This window comes from Mustela putorius, unplaced genomic scaffold (genome assembly GCF_011764305.1).
Source record: "Mustela putorius furo isolate JIRA1106 unplaced genomic scaffold, ASM1176430v1.1 tig00000281_pilon_pilon_pilon, whole genome shotgun sequence".
NCBI lineage: Eukaryota > Metazoa > Chordata > Mammalia > Carnivora > Mustelidae > Mustela > Mustela putorius.
In genome coordinates this window covers 860147-883965 of record NW_025421343.1, presented here as the reverse complement: position 1 = coordinate 883965, position 23819 = coordinate 860147, and the positions used below count along the sequence as shown (strand labels likewise).

Genomic DNA, 23819 nt, shown 5'->3' with positions numbered 1-23819 from the left:
GGCCAAAGTACTTAAAACTGGGATCTTAACTTTTCTTGCCTTTTCAAGGACCTTGTTCCTATGCTTATTCTTATATTTTTTCCCTACTATACATTTATTGAGATATAATTCACATACCATATAATCTCCTTGTTTATGTGTACAATTAAGTTGTTTTTAGAATGTTTATAATGGGTGCCTTGGTGGCTCAGTGGGTTGAAGCCTCTGCCTTTGGCTTAGGTCATGATCTCGGGGTCCTGGGATTGAGCCCCACATCAGGCTCTCTGTTCAGCAGGGAGCCTGCTTTCTCCTCTCTCTGCCTACTTGTGATCTCTGTCTGTCAAATAAATAAATAAAATTTAAAAAAAAAATATTCAGCTCCTACGAGTTGAATTTATAAATTAGAATGTTTACAACTATCACAATTTTATAATATTTTTATCACCCCAAAAAGATACATACTCTTTGGCAGTCACTGTCCTTTTCTTTCTATTACCCTCTTCTTCAACCCTGAGCAACTTTTGTTATTGTTGTTGTTGTTGTTGTTGTTGTTGGAGGGAAGGCTAGGGAGGGAGATAGAGAATTTTTTTTTTTTTTTAAGATTTTTATCCATTTATTTGACAGATCACAAGCAGGCAGAGAGTGGGGAAGCAGGCTCCCCGCCAAGCAGAGAGCCCAAAGTGGGGCTCAATCCCAGGACCCTGAGATAACCTGAGCCACCCAGGTGCCCTGGAGAGAGAGAATCTTAAACAGGCTCCATGCCCAGTGTGGAGCCCCACACAGGGCTTGACCTCATGACCCTGAGATCATGACCTGAGCCAAAATCAAGAGTTGGACACAACTGCCTGAGCCACCCAGGCATCCCTGCCCTGAGCAACTATCAATCTACTACTATATCTACTGTTATTAATCTACTACTACTACTGTAGATTTTTCTGTTTTGAAAATTTTCTTTCTATAAATAGAATTGGCTAATATGTTCTTTGGTGTTCTCTTGCCCTGTGTCATCGGTTTTTCCCTCTCCACTGGATCATTCGTGTGAACAAGAAAACGTGTTTCAGGACACCTGGGTGGCTCAGTGGATTAAAGCCCTGCCTTCAGCTGCCTGCCTCTCTGCCTACTTGTGATCTCCGTCTGTCAAATAAATAAATAAAATCTTTTTTAAAAAAAGAAAAGAGGGACGCCTGGGTGGCTCAGTTGGTTAAGCAGCTGCCTTCGGCTCAGGTCATGATCCCAGCGTCCTGGGATCAAGTCCCGCATCCGGCTCCTTGCTCGGCAGGGAGCCTGCTTCTCCCTCTGCCTCTGCCTGCCATTCTGTCTGCCTGTGCTTGCTCTCTCCCCTTCTCTCTCTGATAAATAAATAAAATCTTTAAAAAAAAAAAAAAAAAAGAAAGAAAAGAAAAAACATGTTTCTAGTATGTATTAATCAAACCATGCTTGGGGTACCTGGCTGATTGGTAGAGGATGTGACTCTTGATCTCAGGGTTGTGAACTCAAGCCCCATGTTGGGCATGGAGACTTTCTTTACAACAACAACAGGGCGCCTGGGTGGCTCAGTGGGTTAAGCCGCTGCCTTCGGCTCAGGTCATGATCTCAGGGTCCTGGGATCGAGTCCCGCATCGGGCTCTCTGCTCAGCAGGGAGCCTGCTTCCTCCTCTCTCTCTCTCTGCCTACTTGTGATTTCTCTCTGTCAAATAAATAAATAAAATCTTTAAAAAAAAACAACAACAACAACAAAAAAAAAACCACACACACAGACTTGACCCTGTATCCCTTTCCTACGTATCTCCGCATTTCTCTGCCGTAATTCATAATCAGACTTCTCAAAATGTTTGTCCATGTGCTTCCACTTCTTCATCTCCTATTCACAACCATACACACACACACCCTATACAAAATTTTCCCCCTCTTTTATCAATAGTTGATTAGTTTCCTAGGGCTGCTATATTATAGTACCATAAGCTGAATGACTTAAAACAAGAGAAATTTGTTCTGTCAAAGTTCTAGAGGTAGAAGTCCAGAATCAAGGTTGTCATCGTGGCCGTGCTTCCTCTCAAGGCTCTGGAGAACTCTCCCTTTGTACTTTCTGACCGTTGTCAACAATCATTGGTATCCTTGCTATCCTTGGCTTGTAGCTACATCATTCTGGTTTCTGCCCTTTTTTTCACATGGCCTTCTTGCTTTGTGTGTCCACATTGTCTTCTCTTCTTACAAGGTCATCATTCATACTGGATTTTCCTAATCCAGGATGATCTCACCTTTTTCTTTAAAAAAGATTTTATGTATTTATCTGACAGAGATCACAAGTAGGCAGAGGAGCAGACAGAGAGAGGGGGGAAGCAGACTTTCTGGTGAGCAGAGTGCCTGATGTGGGGCTCGATCCCAGGACCCTGAGATCATGACCTGAGCCAAAGGCAGAAGCTTAACCCACTGAGCTACCTAGGTGCTCCTTATTTAAAGATTTTATTTATTGCTTGCGTGGAGGGGTAGTGGGAGGGATGGGGTGGCTGGGTGATAGACACTGGGAGGGTATGTGCTATGGTGAGTGCTATGACTTGTATAAGACTGATAATCACAGACCTGTACTCCTGAAACAAATAATGCATTATATGTTAATACAAAAAAAAAAAGATTCCGCATATGAGTGAAATCACAGTAAAGATTTTATTTATTTATTTGAGAGATGAGAGCATGAGTGGGGTGGGGAGGTGCTGAGGGAGATGGAGAAGCAGACTCCCCTCTGAGCAGGGATTCCACTGTGGGGCTCTATCTCAGAACCCTGGGACCATGGCTTAAGCCAAAGGTAGACACTTAACCAACTGAGCCACCTAGGTGCCCCAAGATTTTATTTATTTTAGAGCATTCATGAGTGAGGGTAGGGGCAGAGAGAAAATCCTGAAGCAAATTCCCTGCTGAGCATGGAGCCTAAAGTTTCAGGGCTTGATCCCATATCCCATGTGATCACAACCTGACCCAAAACCGAATTGAACACTCAACCGACTGTGCCACCCAGGCATCGCTAGAGTGATCTTAACTAATACATCTATAAAGACCCTATTTCCAATTAGGATCACATTCACAGTTGGGGGCAAGTGGTAGTTAGGACTTTATTTCAATTTAAGGGACACTGTTCAACCCACAACAATAAATATGTCCTGGAATTTGAACTGGTAAGTATGGTAGACAATGTTGGTTTCTTTGTAAGAATTTGCATTTCCTTTTTATGTGTCTTAAGACTGGCCTTTAGCCTTGAATTTGCCTGTTCGTTCTTTCTAGGTCAAGCCCACATACGCACAAATTAGAATTGTACCTCATTTACTTTTCAGTTCACTGTAAGCTGGCTTTTGTTCTCACTCTTTACCAACACTACTCTTTTTTTTTTTTTTTTTTTTGAAGATTTTATTTATTTGACAGATCACAAGTAGGCAGAGAGGCAGGCAGAGAGAAAGAGGGGAAAGCAGGCTCCCCACCAGGCAGAGAGCCCTATGCAGGGCTCCATCCCAGGACCCTGAGATACCTGAGCTGAAGGCAGAGGCTTAACCCACTGAGCCACCCAGGCGCCCACCAGCACTACTCTTTTCAGGTTTACTACTAGATTTCTACTCCTTTGGCTCTGGAACCGTACACTTTTGTGGATTTCTTCCTTCATCACTGGGAACTTCTTCGGCACCTTCACTAGGAATTTTTCCTTTACCTAGTTTTCAGATTTTGCTTTTTTACAAGGGTCTGTCCCAGGATGCCTTCTTTTCTCCCTAGTCTTTCTTCATGATTCTGAATTCCATATGTCCAATTCATTTTACTTCTTTGTGCTCCATACTAATTAACAAGTGTCTTTCATTTAGATGTTTTATGGATGTCTCAAATTTAACGTGTCTTAAATGGAGTACTTTCTTTCTTCCTCATACGTGTTTTCCTCTTCCCTCCTATGTTTCACATTTCATTAAATGCTAACTAACACTATCCTCCCTACTGCCCCAGAAGCATTGTAGGAATTATCTTTGATTTCCTCTCCTTTTACTTATAATCAGAATTCTTTTTAATCTTCCTGTAAGTTATATCCACTTCTTTGTGTATTGCTTTAGTCTCAGAGTGTCTTTTTCCTCTTACTACCCATCTCCCTAAACTGTTCTCTTCCTAGTGCTAAGAATGGCCTTGTTAAAACATAAATCAGATCATGACAATTTCTTACTTAAAATCTTTAGTTTTTTCCTCTGGCACCCTTTTTAGCTCACTAGATCCACTGAAACTAGTAGTCTTTAACATGCCTTTTTTTTTTCTTGTTTAAGATTTTATATATTTATTTGAGAGAGAATGCGTGCAAGAGCAGGGTGAGGGGCAGAGGGAAGCAGGCTTCCATGGAGCAGAGGACCCAACACAGGGCTTGATTCTGGGACTCCAGGTTCTCTACCTGAGCTGAAGGCAGACCCTTAACCGACTGAGCCATGCAGGTGCCCCAGTATGTTTTTTTCAGATACGTACCAAACTTTCCTGTGGGAACACACTTTACAGTGCTTTTTTTCCACCAGGGCTTTCTTCCCTGGAGTTTGTACTTAGCTACCTCCTGTTCCTCTCAGTTTAACTAAATGATAGATTTTAGAGAGACCTTCTTTAATCATGCTGTCTGAAATAGATCCCAAAGCCCTTATTCTCTAGGTCATCCTTTTGTGTTTAATTTTAAAAGGTTTTTGTTTGTTTGTTTGTTTGTTTTTAATGTATTAGAGAGAGAGAGAGTCCACAAGCAGGGGGATTGGCAGGCAGAGAGAGAAGCAGGCTCCTTGCAGGGAGCCTGACACAGGGCTCCATCTAGGACCCTGGGATTGTAAACTGAGCTGAAGGCAGACAACCAGCTGAACCACGCAGGCACCCTAATCCTTTTGCTTCTGTCATGGCATTTACCACAATTTGTAATAAGTTTGTGGCCCCAAAAGAATGTCAGTTCTGTGGCAGCAGAAACCATGTCTGTCTCATTAACCAGTGAATCCCTAACACTTAATCTGCTGGTAGAACATTACAGCTGTTTGGTGTTTACTTGTTGGATGAATGAGAAACCAAATACTGTTACAAGTTTGTTGGATTGTGTAAAGTGAGGTTTTCATCCATAATAGAGTGATTATTACATGAACTTTATAACAGCTATCTCATAAGAGCTCTGGAGCTCATAACTTTTTCAGGTAGTTAACATTCCTGAAGTCTGATATCCAAATGAAAGAAAGATAATTTTAAAACATCATTGCACTTTAGGAAGCACATTGTATTTTATATATTTTATAAAGCATTTTCATTTAGTAGACATTTGTGAAAAGCAGCTGAATTTTCTCTACTGCGAATAGTCTTTCAACATCAACTAATGGTAGCGTCTTTGTCATTTCTAATGTTGTGCGGAACAGGATGCCGAAAACGCCATTCAACAGATGGGTGGCCAATGGCTTGGTGGAAGACAAATCAGAACTAACTGGGCAACCCGAAAGCCTCCAGCTCCAAAGAGTACATATGAGTGTAGGTGTATTGGAGAAGAAAAGGAAATGTGGAATTTTGGAGAAAAATACACTAGATTTTAAATGTTAGAGCTGTTCCCGGAGACTTATTGCAGAAATAGATGAGAAGCAAATCAAGACTACTGTTGAAAATGTACTTAGTTTTCATTTTTGTAATTTTAAGTAATAAATGATACTGTCTCTAATGTCAAGTCTCCTATTAAAGAGAGAATATTGAGTAATTTTTTAGATATTCTTGGGGGAGATTTAATCCTCAAATGTATTATGTAAGCATTTTGGTAAAGGTAAAAATTATCATTACAGTAGTGTAGTTGATGGCTGCTGTTCTCTTTCTGATAAATTCATTATTTAATGAATTTAGAATATTAAACTTTTCCCTCCCCAGCAAACACCAAACAGCTATCATATGATGAAGTTGTAAATCAGTCTAGTCCGAGCAACTGTACTGTATACTGTGGAGGTGTCACTTCTGGGCTGACAGGTATGGGAGTCTTACCTGTGTGGCATTTTGAGGTTTATTTTTTAAATGAAAAGCTTAATGTCTGTAGGATTTTATATAACTTGGTATGGTTTGTTTTTGTTTTTGTCTAACAGAACAACTAATGCGTCAGACTTTTTCACCATTTGGACAAATAATGGAAATTCGAGTCTTTCCAGATAAAGGATATTCATTTGTTCGGTATGGGTGCTTTTTTAAAAAAAACTTTCCCTAGAAATCATTTTGAATATTTCACCTAGTAGTTTTCTTAAAAATTTAACCTTGATTGTAAAGAAATAGAAATTTCTCTAGCATTTAGCAACATTTACCACTGTGTTTTGGTGGCTCCCTCCTTGTAACCACAAGATCAATAAAACATTCTCTATTAGAGGACATTTTTTCAGAGCTAGAAGATTTTTTGGGAAATATATGGAAGAAAGTACACTATGTTACTCTTTCATGTGAAGTGCCTATTTTACCTCAGGCTCAGCTTGATTTTTAAGAATAGGTTTTATTCATAAGTACTTTAAACAGTTTATATTGCTGATTCTTAATATTCTTTTCAATAGGTTCAATTCCCATGAAAGTGCAGCACATGCAATTGTTTCTGTTAATGGAACTACCATCGAAGGTCATGTGGTGAAATGCTATTGGGGGAAAGAAACTCTTGATATGATAAATCCTGTGCAACAGGTGAGAGGGTTCTTTAATTTGGACAGTAATTGCTGGGCTAATGTTAGATTATTTTAAAGTGAAATTATTGATAATCCTTGTTAATAGTTTCTAGCTAAAATGATAATACATAAGGGCTCTTCCTACATGTATTATAGTTCTAGGGTATACCTAATGGGGTATTCAGGCTTTTTTCTTAATACTTGGTAGATTTATTCACATACTATTTGGATAACTCACAAACGTGTTTGACTCAGTTGAAACAAAAGCTATAAAGATATTTAGAGCCTTGGCATTTTTTCTAGATTTTGCTGCTTTTGTTTTTCCCGGCAGCTTTAGTGGTTCAAACGTGATCCCATAAAGATTTCTGTGAAGGGGCGCCTCGGGTGGTTCAGTCAGTTAAGCATCTGACTTTTGGTTTTGGTTCAGGTCATGATCTCAGGGTTGCGAAATCGAGCCTTGGGTCAGCTCCATGCTGGACATGGAGCCTGCTTAATATTCTCTGTCTTGCATGCTCTTGTACTCTCTCTTTAAAAGAAAATAAGTTTTCTGCGAAGAAACTGTAAGTGGAGCATCAAGATAGGAATTAGAAACTCCGAAACTATATAGGCTATATAACTTTCTTAGGTAAACTAAATATAGGTATAAGTAATCCTTTTCTGTCTTCCCTATCTAGTTTTAATTTATAAAACACTTAAACATTGTACTGAGTTTGATATTTATTACTGGGAGATTACCTACTACCTTACAAAGAGTGTGCCATTTAGAGCATCATATGGAGTTACAGTAGTATAACCTCACTGTCTTTTTTTTTTTTTTAACTCATCTTATAAACTCTTGTTTATCCTTTTATTTTAATTGCAGTGATGGCCTAATGTGTTATCCCTATATATTTGTGATACATCACAAATTGTGGTTCATTTGTGGTACTGTATGTGTACATGTAACTTCAAATAATACTAAATTACTTGTTACAATTTTACTTAATAGCAGAATCAAATTGGATATCCACAAGCTTATGGCCAGTGGGGCCAGTGGTATGGAAATGCACAACAAATTGGCCAGTATATGCCTAATGGTTGGCAAGTACCTGCATATGGAATGTATGGCCAAGCATGGAATCAGCAGGGATTTAAGTAAGCATATTTTCTTTTTTTCCCTTTTTATTAGCTTTGAAAAAAGAGCTTAGGAAGAGACTTTAAATAATTAATAGGTAATGTGGTCCTCTGTAAAGCAAGTTTTAGCCTTTGAAGGACTTAGTTTAGAGCTATTTTTAATACATAGTTTTAAGTGTATTTCTTTAAAAATTTATCTGGAAATGTGCTGCTCTGAGGCATAACCAGTATTAAAAGAATTTTTGTAATACTTAGTAATGAATCAACTAATATTTAGGTAAAAAAATAAGAGCTTAATAACTGCTAAGCTTTTTACGTGACTACCGATCCTTTAGCCATTCTTGGATACAGTTATTTTGATGCTAGTGTTTTATTCTTTATGCTTTTTACTTTGCGATATAGGGTTTCTTCACACATTGTTATATGGACACTTTTTTTTACACCTTGAATTATGAAACAAATTTTTGAAAAAGAAACTAAAAATACTTTGTAGTTTTTATTTTAAAAGAATTTTATATTTGTGGACTGCCTGGCTGGCTTAGCCATTAGAGCATGAGAATCTTGATTTTGGCGTTGTAAGTTTACACCCCATATTGGATGTAGAGTTTACTTAAAAGTAAAATCTTTAAAAAAATAAAAGAACCTTATATTTGTAATGTTGAAAAATATTATGAGCTTTCATATGCTAATAATTGTTTTAATTTTTTCTTTGAGTAATGTATGTGGTAGTCTCTATTGTGCCAAATGATCAAGTTTCTTACAGGTAGTGACTTTTTCAGTGTATGTCTAACCCAGATGCACAGTTTTCCTTTCTGAGGTCAGAAATGACTTTTTTTCTGAATTCAAAGGGGATAAATGTAAAGGGTATTTTTATTTTTTTTAGCTGTATTAAACTAACAAAATCAAACTGCACAAATTAAACCTATGAGCATGCTTGTTTTTAAGAGAAAAAACTTTTGCCTTTGCTTTCCCTGGCATAACCGTTATTCTCATATTTGGGCTTAAGTAAAAGTATTTTTTCCATGTATATGTTATTTTTTCCTTGGCATTACGTTTTATTTTAACCAGTGGATTTCCCCTCCTCTCTGCTTCTTTCACATTTTCTACCAGTCAGACACAGTCTTCCGCACCGTGGATGGGACCAAATTATGGAGTGCCGCCACCTCCAGGACAGAATGGCAGCATGTTGCCTAATCAGCCTGCAGGGTACCGAGTGGCAGGGTATGAAACCCAGTGAAAAAGGACTCCATAATCTAAAGCCAGTGGCTTGAGGCTACAGGGAGTGTAGTAAAGCCGTGTTTACTTAAAGATTTATCAAATCAGTCAGTGCAAATGTCAGATACAATGTATTTATTTAAAAAGATTCATTTTTTAATCATGAAATTACTTATCATCCACATTGTTTTAAAAAGAAACAAGATGCTGGATGTCTGCCAATTTTTGCCTTCATTACCTTTTTTGATAAAGTTTCTCAGATCCTTGTTTCAAATACAAATGCAGGGATTGCTGCCACTTTTTTAAAATTAAGAGGCAGAAAATTGCACAATGTTGAACTTTTTTCCACTAAAGTAGTGTGCAGTTCTAGTTTGCATTCCTGATATGATTTAAAACATGTAATATAAAGATGTCAAAAAAAAAATGAAGAACCAAAACTGTGCAAAGTCTAGAAGTTCTTTGTAATCTTCAGCTTGTGCACAATTCTGTTTTAGGTTTGTTTTTTGTTTATGTTTTTGTTTTTTTAAGGCATTGTTTGAACTGTCCCATCTCCACTGTTTCCCTTCAGGGTTTTAAAATATAAATTATTAGTTTACATCATTTTTGTAACTACATTTTTCACAAATTTGTCTTGCCTTATTAAATTTCTGTAAAATATACTTAAATGGGGAAAAAATGATGTTCACTTAGATTGAAAACTTTTCTCAGATGGATTGATAATTGCATTCATTTTGTGTTTTATATGAGAAGGTGCCTCAAGAATTCCCTCTTGGATTTGTTTAAAGGATTTTTATCTTCTCTGATAAACTCTGCTGTGTACCAGGAAATATAAAAACAAAAACTTGCTACTTAAGAAAATCTCTGAAATGTGAGAAGTTTTTATGAGCCCATGTTAATTTCATGTGTCAACTTCTACATTTACATGTATTGTTTCATTCTGTAAAATGCTTAGCAATTTAATATTTTGCACAGTTAGCAAGCTTTGTACGTCATTTCCTTCTTAAAGGCATCAATCATGCAGAGTTGACAGGAGATTTCTAAGGTTTTAAGTTGTTTGCATGTGAATATCAAATACACACTTTGGTAGTCTTTGAATACAAAGTCATCTGCTCTTATTTTTCAAGAATTTTGAGACACAAAGTTGTATGTAAAGGAATATATTAATTTGCCATTTTCTAGTTATATTTACTCAAAAAGAGTAAATCAACTTAGTTTTAATATGTACAAATGACAGCTGTGAAACTGTAGAATATCCTATATCAGGCTTGGAGTTCATTGTGAACTTCAAAATTAGCCTGAAGGACCAGCCGGGCAAAGCATTTTTTAAATGTTCAGAGGCCAAAAGATAAACAAACAAACAAAAAAACCTTAAAATCCTACCTCCTTAAACAGCCTTCAAAGAGGAGAATCCTCAGTGCAATCATTATTTTGATTCTTTTGGTACCTGTTTCCTGGAGTTCCCAATCCTTTTATTTTGGGGTGGCTCCGAGCATTAAGAGGTTTAATCTTTGATGGCATTGTTCTAGTTTTGAAATTTCTAGTACATTTCAGAGTCTCTTAGAAACATTGTGGGAGATTTTTGTTTTGTTTTCAGTGAAAGTCACAAACTTTCTTCTTCCTTTACTCACAAAGGGGAAGAGTCCCCAGTATACTTATTTGGATGGTTTGTTGTTTTTAAGACCTTCAGAGAGCTCCTAGCATTTAGCAGCAGAAAAGGCCTGTGAAATCTTAAGTTTCCTGGCCTTGTCTCTTCCAGGTAGGAGCAAATTAAACTGGTCTCTAAAGCCAATATTCATGTAAACCAGAGCCCAGGAAAGACAGCTCATAAGTGTATAATTCTCTGGAGCTCAATTCTATGCAGTTGTACTGATGTTTCATTATGTCACTGTGTATTTTTAATTGTTGATACATTAAATGTTGCTTTATGGAAGATGAGTAAATTTTTTAAATACTTGGGAATTTTATTTCCTTGTTAACGTCTACAGATCAGGGCATGCAACCAGAAGCAGCTTAAATGAAATACTCAAAAAATAAAATATCAGGAAGCTATTTTTAGATTCTTCTGGTTTATGTTTCTATTTTAGGACCCTCATTATTTTTCTTACTCAAAAATATTTTATTTCCTATACATTCTATGGACTGCAGGGTAAATTATTTGGGCATAAGTAATTTAAGCAAAAGTATAGTTTTTCTTTCATTTTGGCTTTCTCAAGTAACATTTTTTATTAGCCAGTATATTTTCTTATTGCACAAATCTTAAAAGTGTACATTAACTACTTTTTGAGAAGAAAGTGGTATTTCTCAAAAAGTTACTACTGAACAAATTGACATTTCAGGAACATTGCTAACTTTGGTTTAAGTCTTACTCATAGTGTTAAAATCATTTAAAGATTTTTTTAGTCTAAAAATAAAACTGGTATTACTACCAGGTCACGAAATTAAAGTTTTAAAAATGGTTTCATTCTCTGCAATATGCATTCAGATTTTACTATAATATATCTGGTACTGTAAAGAACCTGAAGTGATTCACACTTTAATGGGTCGTTAATTCAGTATTCTTTGCCCTGTTTGGATATTAAAGTTCCTTTATGTTTTCTATAACCTGTGGGATCTTCTTGCAGTGATTATTGTGTGTGAAAGATTTTTCTTTTTGGTTTAACCATATTATATTCACTCAGGTATTTGTTAATTTTTTTTTTAACTTTATTCCGAAACCATGGTTTGCATTGAATTATGATTTAATACCACAAAAGAATTGACATTCTGTAGATTTAACTCATTTTGAAACCAGGATCTAATTTTCCTTGTTGGTATTATTTCCCTGTCGAAGATGAGTTCCACATTGTAGTTTTATTCTCCTGTTTTGTCCCTATGCTTGCTTGTTTTCCTTTTTTATGTGTGTTAGAGTTCAGTTGACATTTGAGAAGGCAATTGGTAGGGACTAGATTGTATATACAAAGAGAGTTAGGTTTACTAAGTACTGTGGGGTGCCTTTGAGGTTATGGTTAAATTAGAAGAGTGTATTCATAGGAATTAAAAAGCAAACCCTTTAGAGGCACCTGGCTGGCTCAGTTAGTAGAAAACATCCAACACTTGATCTTGGGGTTGTGAGCACAAATCCCCACTTTTGGGTGATTTCTCTTTTTTAAAAAAAAAAAAAAACAAAACACTTTTTTTTTTTTTTTAGATTTTATTTATTTATTTGACACAGAGAGAGAGATCATAAGTAGGCAGAGAAGTAGGCAGAGAAAGAAGGAAACAGGCTCCCCACTGAGCAGAGAGTCCTGTGTGGGGCTAGATCCCAGGACCCTGAGACCATGAGGCAAAGGCCTTTGAGGTTATGGTTAAATTAGAAGAGTGTATTCGTAGGAATTAAAAAGCAAACCCTTTAGAGGCACCTAAGTGGCTGAAGTTCTGCCTGAGACCTGAGGTGAAGGCAGAGGCCTAACCTTCTGAGCCACCCAGGTGCCCCGCTAACAAACCTCTTTCTTTTTTTTTTTTAAGATTTTATTTATTTTATTTTTGACAGAGAGAAATCACAAGTAGGCAGAGAGGCAGGCAGAGAGAGAGAGAGAGGGAAGCAGGCTCCCCGCTGAGCAGAGAGCCCGATGCAGGACTCGATCCCAGGACCCTGAGATCATGACCTGAGCCGAAGGCAGCGGCTTAACCCACTGAGCCACCCAGGTGCCCCAACAAACCTCTTTCAATGACAGATGATTTCTAAAAACAAAATCAATTTTTTGTAGGAGGTTTTTCCATTTTTTCCTATGACTGCTTTTTGACTGTTGTGTTTAGAACTGAAAGAACGTATTTCAAAATAACACATTTTTTTTTTTTAAGATTTTATTCATTTATTTGACAGAGAGAAATCACAAGCAGATGGAGAGGCAGGCAGAGAGAGAGAGAAAGGGAAGCAGGCTCCCTGCTGAGCAGAGAGCCCGATGCGGGACTGGATCCCAGGACCCTGAGATCATGACCTGAGCCGAAGGCAGCGGCCCAACCCACTGAGCCACCCAGGCGCCCCCAAAATAACACATTTTTATTTAGGAGCCTTAATAAAACATATATGAATGTGTCTTGGTTGAATAGGATTTTGTATTACGGCCTCTGAAGTTGGAAGTGGCTGAAGTTCTAATAGTAATTGAGCTAAAAAAAGAAAAAGTGGGCATCTGACTCAGGATTACTGGGCTCAGAATAGGGATTAAGTCCAATTTTATTAATGCTAAGTAAATGTGATTCCTAGCTGCTTATCCTTGTTCAGCTCTAGGATTTTGGAAAAAATAAACCACCTTTGAAAGAAAAGACAGATGCTAACATTTGAGGGTCCCCACCAAAAACCCAAGCTGGGCAACAATCCCCTTATAGTTGAGAATGACAATCTTAAGTAAGCCCTGCCCATGTACACAGGTCTTCCAAACAGGTGTTCAGTGCTTCACATTTAAATAAAGACAGCTAAAGATCACCAGAAATTGGGCACCTGGGTGGCTCAGTCAGTTAAGCGCCTGCCTTTGGCTCAGGTCATGATCAGAGGGTCCTGGGAGCGAGCCCTGCATCAGGTTCTCTGTTTGTCAGGGAGCCTGCTTCTCCCTCTCCTTCTGCCTGCCACTCCCCCCTGTTTGTGCGCTCACTCTCAATCTCTCTCTCTCAAATAAATAAAGTCTTGCAACAAATATCACCAGAAATTGAGGAAAAGTTTGTGAAAGATGTAAACAAAAAGCCAATTCTCAGGAATCCAAAAAACTTCTAAGAACTGTAGTATTCTCAGATAAAAGAAGGTACTCTAAGAAATTAGAACAGGAGGGGCGCCTAGGGGCTCAGCTAGTTGGTAAACATCTCTGTCCAGATCATGTCATGATCCCAGGGTGGAAGGATCGAGCCCAGCATCAAACTCTCTGCTCAGTGGGGAGCCTCTCTCTTTACCTGCTGCTCTGCCTGCTCGTGCTCTCTCTGTCAAATAAATAAATAAGGGCGCCTGGGTGGCTCAGTGGGTTAAGCCGCTGCCTTCGGCTCAGGTCATGATCTCAGGGTCCTGGGATCGAGTCCCGCATCGGGCTCTCTGCTCAGCAGGGAGCCTGATTCCCTCTCTCTCTCTCTCTGCCTGCCTCTCCATCTACTTGTGATTTCTCTCTGTCAAATAAATAAATAAAATCTTTAAAAAAAAAAAAAAACAAATAAATAAATAAAACCTTAAAATTTTTTTAAAAAATTAGAACAGGATACTAATAAAATGTCAGAAGAAATTAAAATACGAATACATTTAGTGAGAATGTTAAAAGGAAATATTCTAGAACAGAAATCAGTAAAAGTAGAGGGAGAAAATAAATAGGAATCAATTCAGGGGGTTTAAATACAGCCAACAGGAGTTCCAGGAAGAGAACTGAGAAAATAAAGCAATGGTTGAAATTTATTAGAAAATAAAATTTCTTGATAAAATTATGAGTGTAAAGATTGAAAAAAGCTCTTACTAAATTAGCACAATAAATATTAAAGACCCTTAGGAAGGCACATCACCATGAGACTTTAGGACACCAGACATAAAGAGAATAAAATTTACCAGAGAGCAGAAGGATTGAGAATAATACTCAACAGCAATACTAGAAACTAGAGATCCATGGGGTAGTGCCTCCAAAAGTTTGAATTATATATCCAATGATTTTTTATACACACACATGCACTGTCATGGGTGACCGTAAAATAAAATTTTTGGATGTGCAACTTGAAAGATTCTCTTCCCTGAGTTTATTGGTTCTCAGTTACTAGATAAGCTCCATAAAATGAGAGCAAATAAAAAAATGTATCTAGGAAGTGGATCCAACATGGATCCATGGATAACAGCTGTGAAGCAACTTGGCGGTGAGTCTAGATCGATGGTCAGAGGGCTCAACTTGATCATCTGACAGTTTGGCTATGTAGATAATTACAGAATGAGCCATTTTACAGTGAGGTGGAGGGTTTAAGAAGCCTTTGATGTTGGAAGAAAATTGGGCAGGTGAGAAGAGGCAATTGTCGGGAAAATTTTCCTACTGTTAAAGAAATATTCCCTTCCTGGGCAGAGTACGTGTACTAAGATTTAAGCTTTCCTGGGACGCCTGGGTGGCCCAGTTGGTTGGGCAGCTGCCTTCCTCTCAGGTCATGATCCCAGCGTCCTGGGATCGAGTCCCGCATCGGGCTCCTTGCTTGGTGGGGAGCCTGCTTCTCCCTCTGCCTCTGCCTCTGCCTGCCACTCAATCTGCCTGTGCTTGCTCTCGCTTCTCTCTCTATGACAAATAAATAAATAAAATCTAAAAAAAAAAAAAAACAAACAAATACACACTGCAAAGATTTAAGCTTTCCTGAATTACACTGGTAAATAATTTGTAGTATTCCACTGCTTAGAATATTGTTGGATTTCCCCTGCCTATCATCTGTTTCTAACATTTGTTCTTGGTTCTTTTTATCTTTTTGTTTGCTTTTCTCATTTCTAATCTCTTGTTTGGTAACATGCTTCCTATAATTTCCAGACTCATTGTGCTCTTTTAATTTAGTAATTTTTTATAAAAGACTTATTTATTTTAGAGATTGAGAGAGAATGAATGAGGGGAGAGGCAGAGGGAGAGAGGGAATCCACAAGCAGACTCCCCACTGAGCGTGGAGCCTGATGTGGAGCTCTATCTCAGACCCTGAGAGATCATGACCCGACCAGAAACTAAGAGTCGGCTGCTAAACTGACTGAGCCACCAACGCACCTCTAGTCTTTATGTCTGAAATAGTTTTGTCACTTTCTGTTTCCTAAGTTAATACCAATTTCTGTTTTGCTTCAGGGACGTATCATCCCTGAGTTCTTGGGGGTTTTTGTTGTTGTTATTGTTTAATTTTAGTTCCAGTAGAGTTAGTTTAGGTGTATGGTATAGTGATTCAACAGTTCTATGTATTAGCGCTCATCAAGGTAAATTACTCTCAATCCTTTTTACCTATTTCACTCATCAGCCCACCCACCTCCCCTCTGGCAACCATTTGTTTGTTCTCTGTAGTTAAGGGTTTGGTTTTTTGGTTTGTCTCTTTTTCTTAAATTCCACATATAATTGAAATCACATACAAGTCAAATCATTTGTCTCTGACTTAATTCACTTAGGATTATATTCCAGACCCATTCATGTTGTTGCAAGTGGCAATATTTTATTCTTTTTCATGGCTAAGTAATTGTGTGTGTGTGTGTGTGTGTGTGTGTGTGTAAACCCCACATCTTCATCCATTCATCTATCAGTGGGTACTTGGACTGCTGCCACAGATTGGAAGAGGGCATATATATTTTTTGAATTAATACTTACATATCCTTTGGGGAAATACTTAGTAGTGAGATTACTGGATCATATGGTAATTCTATTTTTAATTTTTTTTTAAAGATTTTATTTATTTGACAGAGATCACAAGTAGGCAGAGAGGCAGGCAGAGAGAGAGGAGGAAAGCAGGGTCCCTGCTGAGCAGAGAGCCCGATGCAGGGCTCGATCCCAGAACCCCAGAATCATGACCTGAGCTGAAGGCAGAGGCTTTAACCCACTGAGCCACCCAGGCGCCCCTCTTTAATTTTTTGAGGAACCTCCATACTGTTTTCCACAGTGGCTGCACTGCTTGCATTCCCACCAGTAGCGCACGAGGGTTCCTTTTTCTCTCCTTCTCACCAACTCTTGTTCCTTCTGTTTTTATTTTTGCCATCCTGACAGGTGTGAGGAATTCTTGTACTACTTAGTTGCATTTGTTTCATTAGTTATGTTTAATTCACATTGGATGGTTGGTGTATTATTTGCAGCTGCTTTGTGGGAACATTTATCTTGTGTGTTCTCGAATGAAACTCTAGGTAAGTTTTGCTATTTCATATTTTTAATTAAGAGTATGGCACAAGTGCTGTGTTATCCTTTCCATTTATTTGTATTTGAAACTGTTAGGAGAATGTAGAGAGGAACCCTGTCCAGTTTTCTCACCTCCTCCTCCGGCAACAATGAATTATCTGTCTTGGGATGTGACTTTTTTTCCCCCAGATTTTATTTATTTGTTTGAAAGAGAACAGGAGCAGGGGGAGCAGGAGGGAGAGGGAGAAGCAGACTCCCCGCTGATCAGGGAGCCTGATATGGGGCTCTATCCCAGGACCCCAGAATCATGACCTGAGCTGAAGACAGACACTTAACTGAGTCACCCAGGCACCCCAAAAAGGATATCTTAATATAAATAATTGCTAAATAGTAAGGGGTGGTTTACTACTAAAAGGGGTAAAACAACCATTAAAGGGATCCAGAAGTCGCAGGTGAAAATGAAAGCAGCTACTGCTTAAAAAACAGTGGACAAGGAGGGAACTAGGGGTTTAGGAGAGCCCTGAGATTCTGACTTCTTCCAAGGGAACTTGGTTACCACAGATTGTGCAGCCTGGCAAAGAAACATGCCAGAGGGCATGAGCCATAGCTGGTCCATAGAAGTCATCTACTGTTGCCAGAGAGCATGAACAGGCTGACGCTGGTCTATAGCGATGCTCCATTGGGTGGAAAAAACAGCCCAGGGTCTCCAGATTCAACAAGTTAAAACATAATCCCAAACAGTGCAAGGAGTATATTTAAACTAAGCATTATTTAATTTGGTATTCTGTATATCACTGCTAGAAACATCTGTAAGCTGCTGTAGCCAGAGCTGCCAAGGAAGTAGCTGTGAGGGTGCTAGGGGGGCGGGGGGGTAGGGGGGGTGTGTAGTCTGAGGATGCAGCTGGCTGGGACAGGTCCCAGAGACCCCTGAGGGGAGTGTCAGTGGGTCTCCCATACACTGATCCACTGGCACTGAATTAAAAAGAGAATTAGTACCATAAAGGAAGTGCTTTCCCATCATTATCCTCTTCCATTGTTTCCCCAGTGCCCTCTGTTGACAAAGCCTAACATTGAGCCAACTGGCAAAAAAGATGTGTGACAAAACAAGGAAAAGAAGGGTGGGGTGGGGACTGAGACTGCTATCATTCCATGGCTCCTTGCCACCTATCTGCCTTTTGCCCAGTTTGTCTTCAAGTCTCTACTTAAATGTCTCCTCCTCTAAAAGGCATTTCTTTACCAACAATCTAAATCATAAATCAGTAGCTTCTCAAATCTTAAGAAGTTTTTTATAGCATTTGTCATAATTTTTAATTAATACAGTTGACCCTTGAACAATACAGATGAGCACCAACCCCGTGCACAGTTGAAAATCTATGTATGACCTTTGACTTCCCCCAAACTTAACTTTTACTAGCTTACTATTGATTGGAAAATTTAACCAGTAATATAAACAGTTGATCAACACATAATTTCTATGTCATAAATACTACATACTGTATTTTTTTTTAAGTAGGCTGCACACCCAGTGCAGATCCCAGTATGGGGCTTACACTCCCTACCCTGAGATCAATATCTGAGCTGAAATCAAGAGTCAGATGCTTAACAGACTGAGCCACCCAGGCACCCCTAAACTCTATCCTTAGAATAGAGAAAGCTAGAGGAAAAGCTATTTAGAAAATCCTAACTGGAAGGATGTGGGTAATTCAGATGGTAGCATCTGCCTTCAGCTCAGTTTATGATCCTGGAGTCCTGGGATGAAGGCCCACGTCAGGTTCCCTGCTTAGCAGAGAGTCTGCTGCTCCCTCTCCCTCTGCCCCTCCCCCCACACATGCTTGCTCTTGCTCGAATTTTTTTTTTTTAAATATAAAAGTATCGGGGTGCCTGGGTGGCTCAGTGGGTTAAAGTCACTGCCTTCGGCTCAGATCATCATTTCAGGGTTCTGGGATCGAGCCCCACATCAGGCTCTCTGCTCAGCGGGGAGCCTGCTTCCTCCTTTCTGCCTGCCTCCCTGCCTACTTGTGATCTGTCAAATAAATAAATAAAATCTTTTTAAAAAATCATAATAGTATACTGTAATGAAAAAAATCTGTATATAAGTAGCTCCACACAGCTTAAAAGGGCCAACTGGTGTATTTATTTGTATGATCCTATTTTTTAAAACTTGTGTTCTTCACTAAACCAAAAGCTGACAGCTGTTTTCTCTAATACCCTGAATGTCCGGTACCTGCAAAATAATAGTTGCTCATACATATTTGTCAAGTTTAATCAATCAATTAAACTTTTCTTGTACAGTCTGATTTTGACTAAATGGCTTTTCTGCCATGTGCTACCAACTAGAATACTAGGTGTGAGGTGATAAAAGCTAAAACTAAAAGATCAAATCAAGGCCAATTCTTTATGACAAGCCAAGTAATTTGAACTTTTTTTTTATCCTAAAGGTCCAGGGGATCCATTGATCTAATTTGTGTTTAGTCAATATGTCTCCCAGGCTCTTGTCTTGAGCGAGCAGGTGGATGGTGGGGCTAGTTACTGGGGTAGGAAAAGGCAGAGGTGCAGTTTGGGAGGGCAAGTAAGGCTAGAAGCTAGTTAGAGGGCAGGGGAGGAGAGCTAATGAGTTCCAGCCTTCAACATGCAGCCTGGACATGTGTGACATGTGAGTAAGGATACAGAATTTAGAGGAGAAATCCAGGCTGAATATAGAGATGAGAGTCATCAGCATTTAGGTGGTAGCTTGAAATCCGTGAAATGCTAATCACCCAGAAATGCTAAAGTGAGAAAAACTCTTAGGTCATCAGTCAGAGGCAGAGAAGCTTGCAAAGGAGAATGAGAAAGAGCTGCCTGATCGGTGGGAGAAATACAGGGGGTCCTTGACATTGCAGAAATCGAGGTGGAAACACTTCAAGGAAATAATAGTAGCCAAGTGTGTCAAATACTGCAGGAAGGAAAAATGTAAGTGTGGGGAAGAAAAACAACACTGGGTTTACCTTCAAAATGAGCATTTTCAGTGAGGTAGTGGGTGCAGATTGTGGACTACAGTGGGTTAAGGAGTGGGAGATGAGAACAGTTTAGTTAGTGCAGATTGGCTTCCTGTTCATTTGGCTATAGAGATAAGGAAGGCGAAAAGGAGGAGATGGGTTTAAGAAAGCAACATGTCTCAATATAATAAATACGAATAAATAACAAAATTAAATGACCACCGAAAAAAAAACCCTGCCATTCAATCATCTGGAAGTATAAAACAGAAAGATTCACCACCTTTTTATATAAAAAGTTGGAACTACCATTAAAGAATGTGTTTTTGTATATCTTTATAAAAAATAAGAAAATTAAAAATTACAAAAAAAAAGAATGTGTTTTGTACAGGTGTATAGTGTTTCTCTACGATACATAGAATTTGAAGTTTGGGGGATGCCTGGGTGGCTCAGTTGGTTAAGAGTCTGCCTTCAGCTCAGGTCAGGATCCCAGGGTCCTGGGACTGAATCCCACATCGGGCTCCTTGCTCAGCGGGGAGTCTGCTTCTCACCTGCAGCTTCCCCCCTTGTACTCACACACACACTCTTTCTCTGGCAAATAAATAAATAAAATCTTTTTTTAAAAAATTAAAGGACAGGTTAAAGAAACATGAATTGTAAAAATTATATTAAGTTGCCTTCCTAAAGACTGGTACCATTTTACACTCTAACCAGTGATGTCAGAAAGTACTTATTTCCCCTCACCTTTACCAGCTGCTGATTGTTGCGTTTTTATTTTTGTAACAAGGTAATGCATGTAAAATAATCTCTTTAATTGTATTACACCAGTCCAAGTAAAGTTAAATCAGTTTTTCCATGATAATTGGCTATTGTATTTCTTTTCTGACATAATTGTTCATATTCTCTGTCCCTTTCTTGATTAGATTTTTAGTTTTATCAGTAGGTAGGAATCCTGTATGTAGCTTCAATACTCACAAATCCTTTCCAGAAGAGTGTATCCCATATCCAGGCCCCTCAATATTAACTCAGTTTAAAATTAGGAGCTCACAGACAAAAACTCCCAAACACATGAAGAACCAAGACCCAGGAGGGATTCAACAGAAACAAAGAGCAGCAGAATTTGACCTCCAAGGACTTCAGCCATTATAGTAATCAAATATTAAATACATAATAACTATATTTCATATATCTTTTTAAAGATTTTATTTCATTATTTTACAGAGATCACAAGTAGGCAGAGAGGCAGGCAGAGAATAGGGGAGAAGCAGGCTCCCTGCTGAGCGGAGAACCTGATGACCTGGGCTGGATCCCAGGACCCTGAGATCATGACCTGAGATCATGACCAAAGGCAGAGGCTTAATCCACTAAGCCACCCAGGCACCCCTTTCATATGTCTTTAGAAATAAAGGCTGTAATAAAAGTATGAGCAAGGAAGAAGTAACTATCAAATCATTAGTAGAATTTTAGAAGGAATTGATAAAGTCTTTAGAAGTTAAAAATAAAACAGCTAAAATTTAAAAATTCAGTGGACTGACTAGCCCAAATTAGAGATGAAGAAATCTGTACATTGGAACAGTACAGAGGCAGAGATAGAATATAGGAAAAGAGCATGGAAAGTAAAATGAGAAATCTAAAATACATTAAAAAAAAGATTTTAAGTAATCTCTGCCCTCAACATTGGGCTTGAACCCACAACCCCAATATCAAGAGTCCCAGGCTCTAAACTGAGCCAGCTAGGTGCCCCTAAAATATATTTAAACTGGAGTTTCACAAAATAAAACTATTTGGGATAGATAATACTTGAAGAAATAAGTGACAGAATTTTCCAGAATTATAGAAAGTTAGGAATTCTCAGATCCAAGAGTCACAATAACTCCTAAGAGGGATAAATAAAATGAAATACGTACTGACACACACAGTCAAGCTGCAGATTATCAATGACAGAAGATCTTAAAGCAGCAGAGGTGGGGAAGAAGTCACTATTATTTTCATATCCTGGTTTGCCATACAGTTGGAACTTTTACAATATCATTTCTCTAACGTTTTCCTTTTCTTTTTTCTTTTTTTTTTTTAATTTTTTTTTAAATGATTTTATTTATTTATTTGACAGACAGAGATCACAAGTAGGCAGAGAGACAGGCAGAGAGAGAGAGGAGGAAGCAGGCTCCCTGCTGAGCAGAGAGCCCGATGTGGGACTCGATCCCAGGACCCTGAGATCATGACCTGAGCCGAAGGCAGTAGCTTAACCCACTGAGCCACCCAGGCGCCCACGTTTTCCTTTTCTTGTGTAATAATTGTACTATTACAGCATATGTTCATGCCATGGAGGATCACTGAATTAATAGCTTGACTCAAGGATCACAACAAAAATCTGCCTAAAGGCTGAAAAAATGATGTTTTGAGAAAAGGGAAAGAAGGTCTACTATGTCAAACCATAATGAGAGTATTAAACAATTCTGAGAATTTTATTTATGAGAAGGCTGAGAAAGGACTTCTATGAGGTAAAGGACTTCTGTGAGGTTAACACTTCTTCAAAGGCCACTCTTTGAAGGAGGAATAGAAGAACCCTGTGTGTTTTTGACTTGGAAGGAAGAACCCTCTTCTAGAATGGGGCTGTTTGATAGCTTCTTTCCTGACTGGAATGTATAACATGTCTAAACTGAAAACCCACAAATCTCTTAGGACACATTTAGGCAAATCAAGTGAAAACAATTTAAAACACGCTCTCTAAAATAGGGTGTAGGAGTGTGGATAGTATTGACTCCGTCTTTGGCCTCACAAACTTATCCATGTGTCTGTGATGACCTCCCCTGGAGCTGCATGTTCTAGGTCCCCTAGAGTTAATGTATGCCATGACCAGAATGTGGAGAAGCTTGCTCTTGCCTTCTCTAAATTTGCTTAGATAACTCGTAGAGATAAGTACCCCCCACCCATTCCCTGATGCACAGGGGGTGTAATGAGGTCTGTTAAATGTTAGCTATCAGTTAAATGCATTCAGACCCTTTGACCTCACTACAGGGCCCTCCTGAACATCCCTTCGTTTTATAAAATCTATACACTGCGGTCTGGATTTTGCAGAGAATACCTGCACAGCTGCCTGGATCACTACCCAATTAATAAAATTCTATAAACTGTAGGGAGCTGACCACTTCATTTTTTGGCTTCAAAAGTGCCTTCTCCATTTGGAGGATACTTCCGAGTCCCTCCCCCCCACTTTCTAACACAGGGTCTCTCCACTTTGGCACTATTGATATTATGTGTCAGATAATTCTTTGTTGTGAGGACTATCCTGTGTATTGTCCTGTGCATTTTCCTCCTCCCCCCCACAAGATTTTAAGTAATCTCTACACCCAGTCTGGTGCTCCAACCCACAACTCCTGAGATCAAGAGTCAAGGCTCTACTGACTGAGTCAGCCAGGTGCCCCTTGGGATCTTTAATAACATCCATGGTATCTATTCACTAGAGGCCTGTAGCCATATTCCTGGTGAAGTGCTTTAGAGAATCACTTGACACCCATACACTCGTAAACACAACAGGCATTGAAGCCCTACAGTATGACTAGGTGATCATCCAGATGACCCAGGATATACTGATCATCATTTTAAAAACTCAAGAGTGGAGGGGCCCCTGGGTGGCTGAGTCCGTTAAGCACCTGCCTTCAACTCAGGTCTTGATCCCAGGATGCTGGGATCAAGCCCTGCATGGGGCTCCTTCTCCCTCTGCAGCTCCCCTGGCTTGTGCTTTTTCCTCTCTCTGTCAAATAAATAAAATCTTTAAAACAAAAGCATAACCACTTGTAATCAAAATGGACATAAAATTGGAAAAATATCGCGGAAAATTGTGTCCTTCTCCCCTTTCCTCCAGTTTGAGAAATGTAGCAAACCAGAGTTCTGGAAAGGACCATTTCTTTCTTACTAATAGACGAGAAGATTAACGTTTTTAGTCAACCTGCCCACAGTGTCACCCCCAGTAACAGAGTCAAGGCCAAAGCCACAGGAAATCTCATTTCAGAATTTTCCAAAACACACTGGCCTCAGTGCATTCCGAAGCTGTCCTCAGCCATGAA

The 23819-nt window shown here is 38.9% G+C and overlaps 1 protein-coding gene across 16 annotated transcripts in view; it reads left to right on the top strand.

Moving 5' to 3' along the window:
* The window catches only part of TIA1 (TIA1 cytotoxic granule associated RNA binding protein), a 34685-nt gene extending 23130 nt beyond the window's left edge, over window positions 1–11555 (top strand). For 9 of the 16 annotated variants that reach the window (XM_013051138.2, XM_013051139.2, XM_004742137.3 and 6 more), the window contains 6 exons: window positions 5367–5475; window positions 5860–5955; window positions 6069–6153; window positions 6522–6645; window positions 7615–7760; window positions 8850–11555. In XM_013051138.2, coding sequence (XP_012906592.1) covers window positions 5367–5475; window positions 5860–5955; window positions 6069–6153; window positions 6522–6645; window positions 7615–7760; window positions 8850–8976 — 687 coding nt within the window. In that variant the 3' untranslated portion in view covers window positions 8977–11555. Of the gene's footprint in view, window positions 1–5366; window positions 5608–5859; window positions 5956–6068; window positions 6154–6521; window positions 6646–7614; window positions 7761–8849 lie in introns of those variants that run through there. The other 7 variants (XM_045078984.1, XM_045078981.1, XM_013051137.2 and 4 more) reach the window with 4 other exon arrangements.
* Window positions 11556–23819: the final 12264 nt, after the last annotated feature.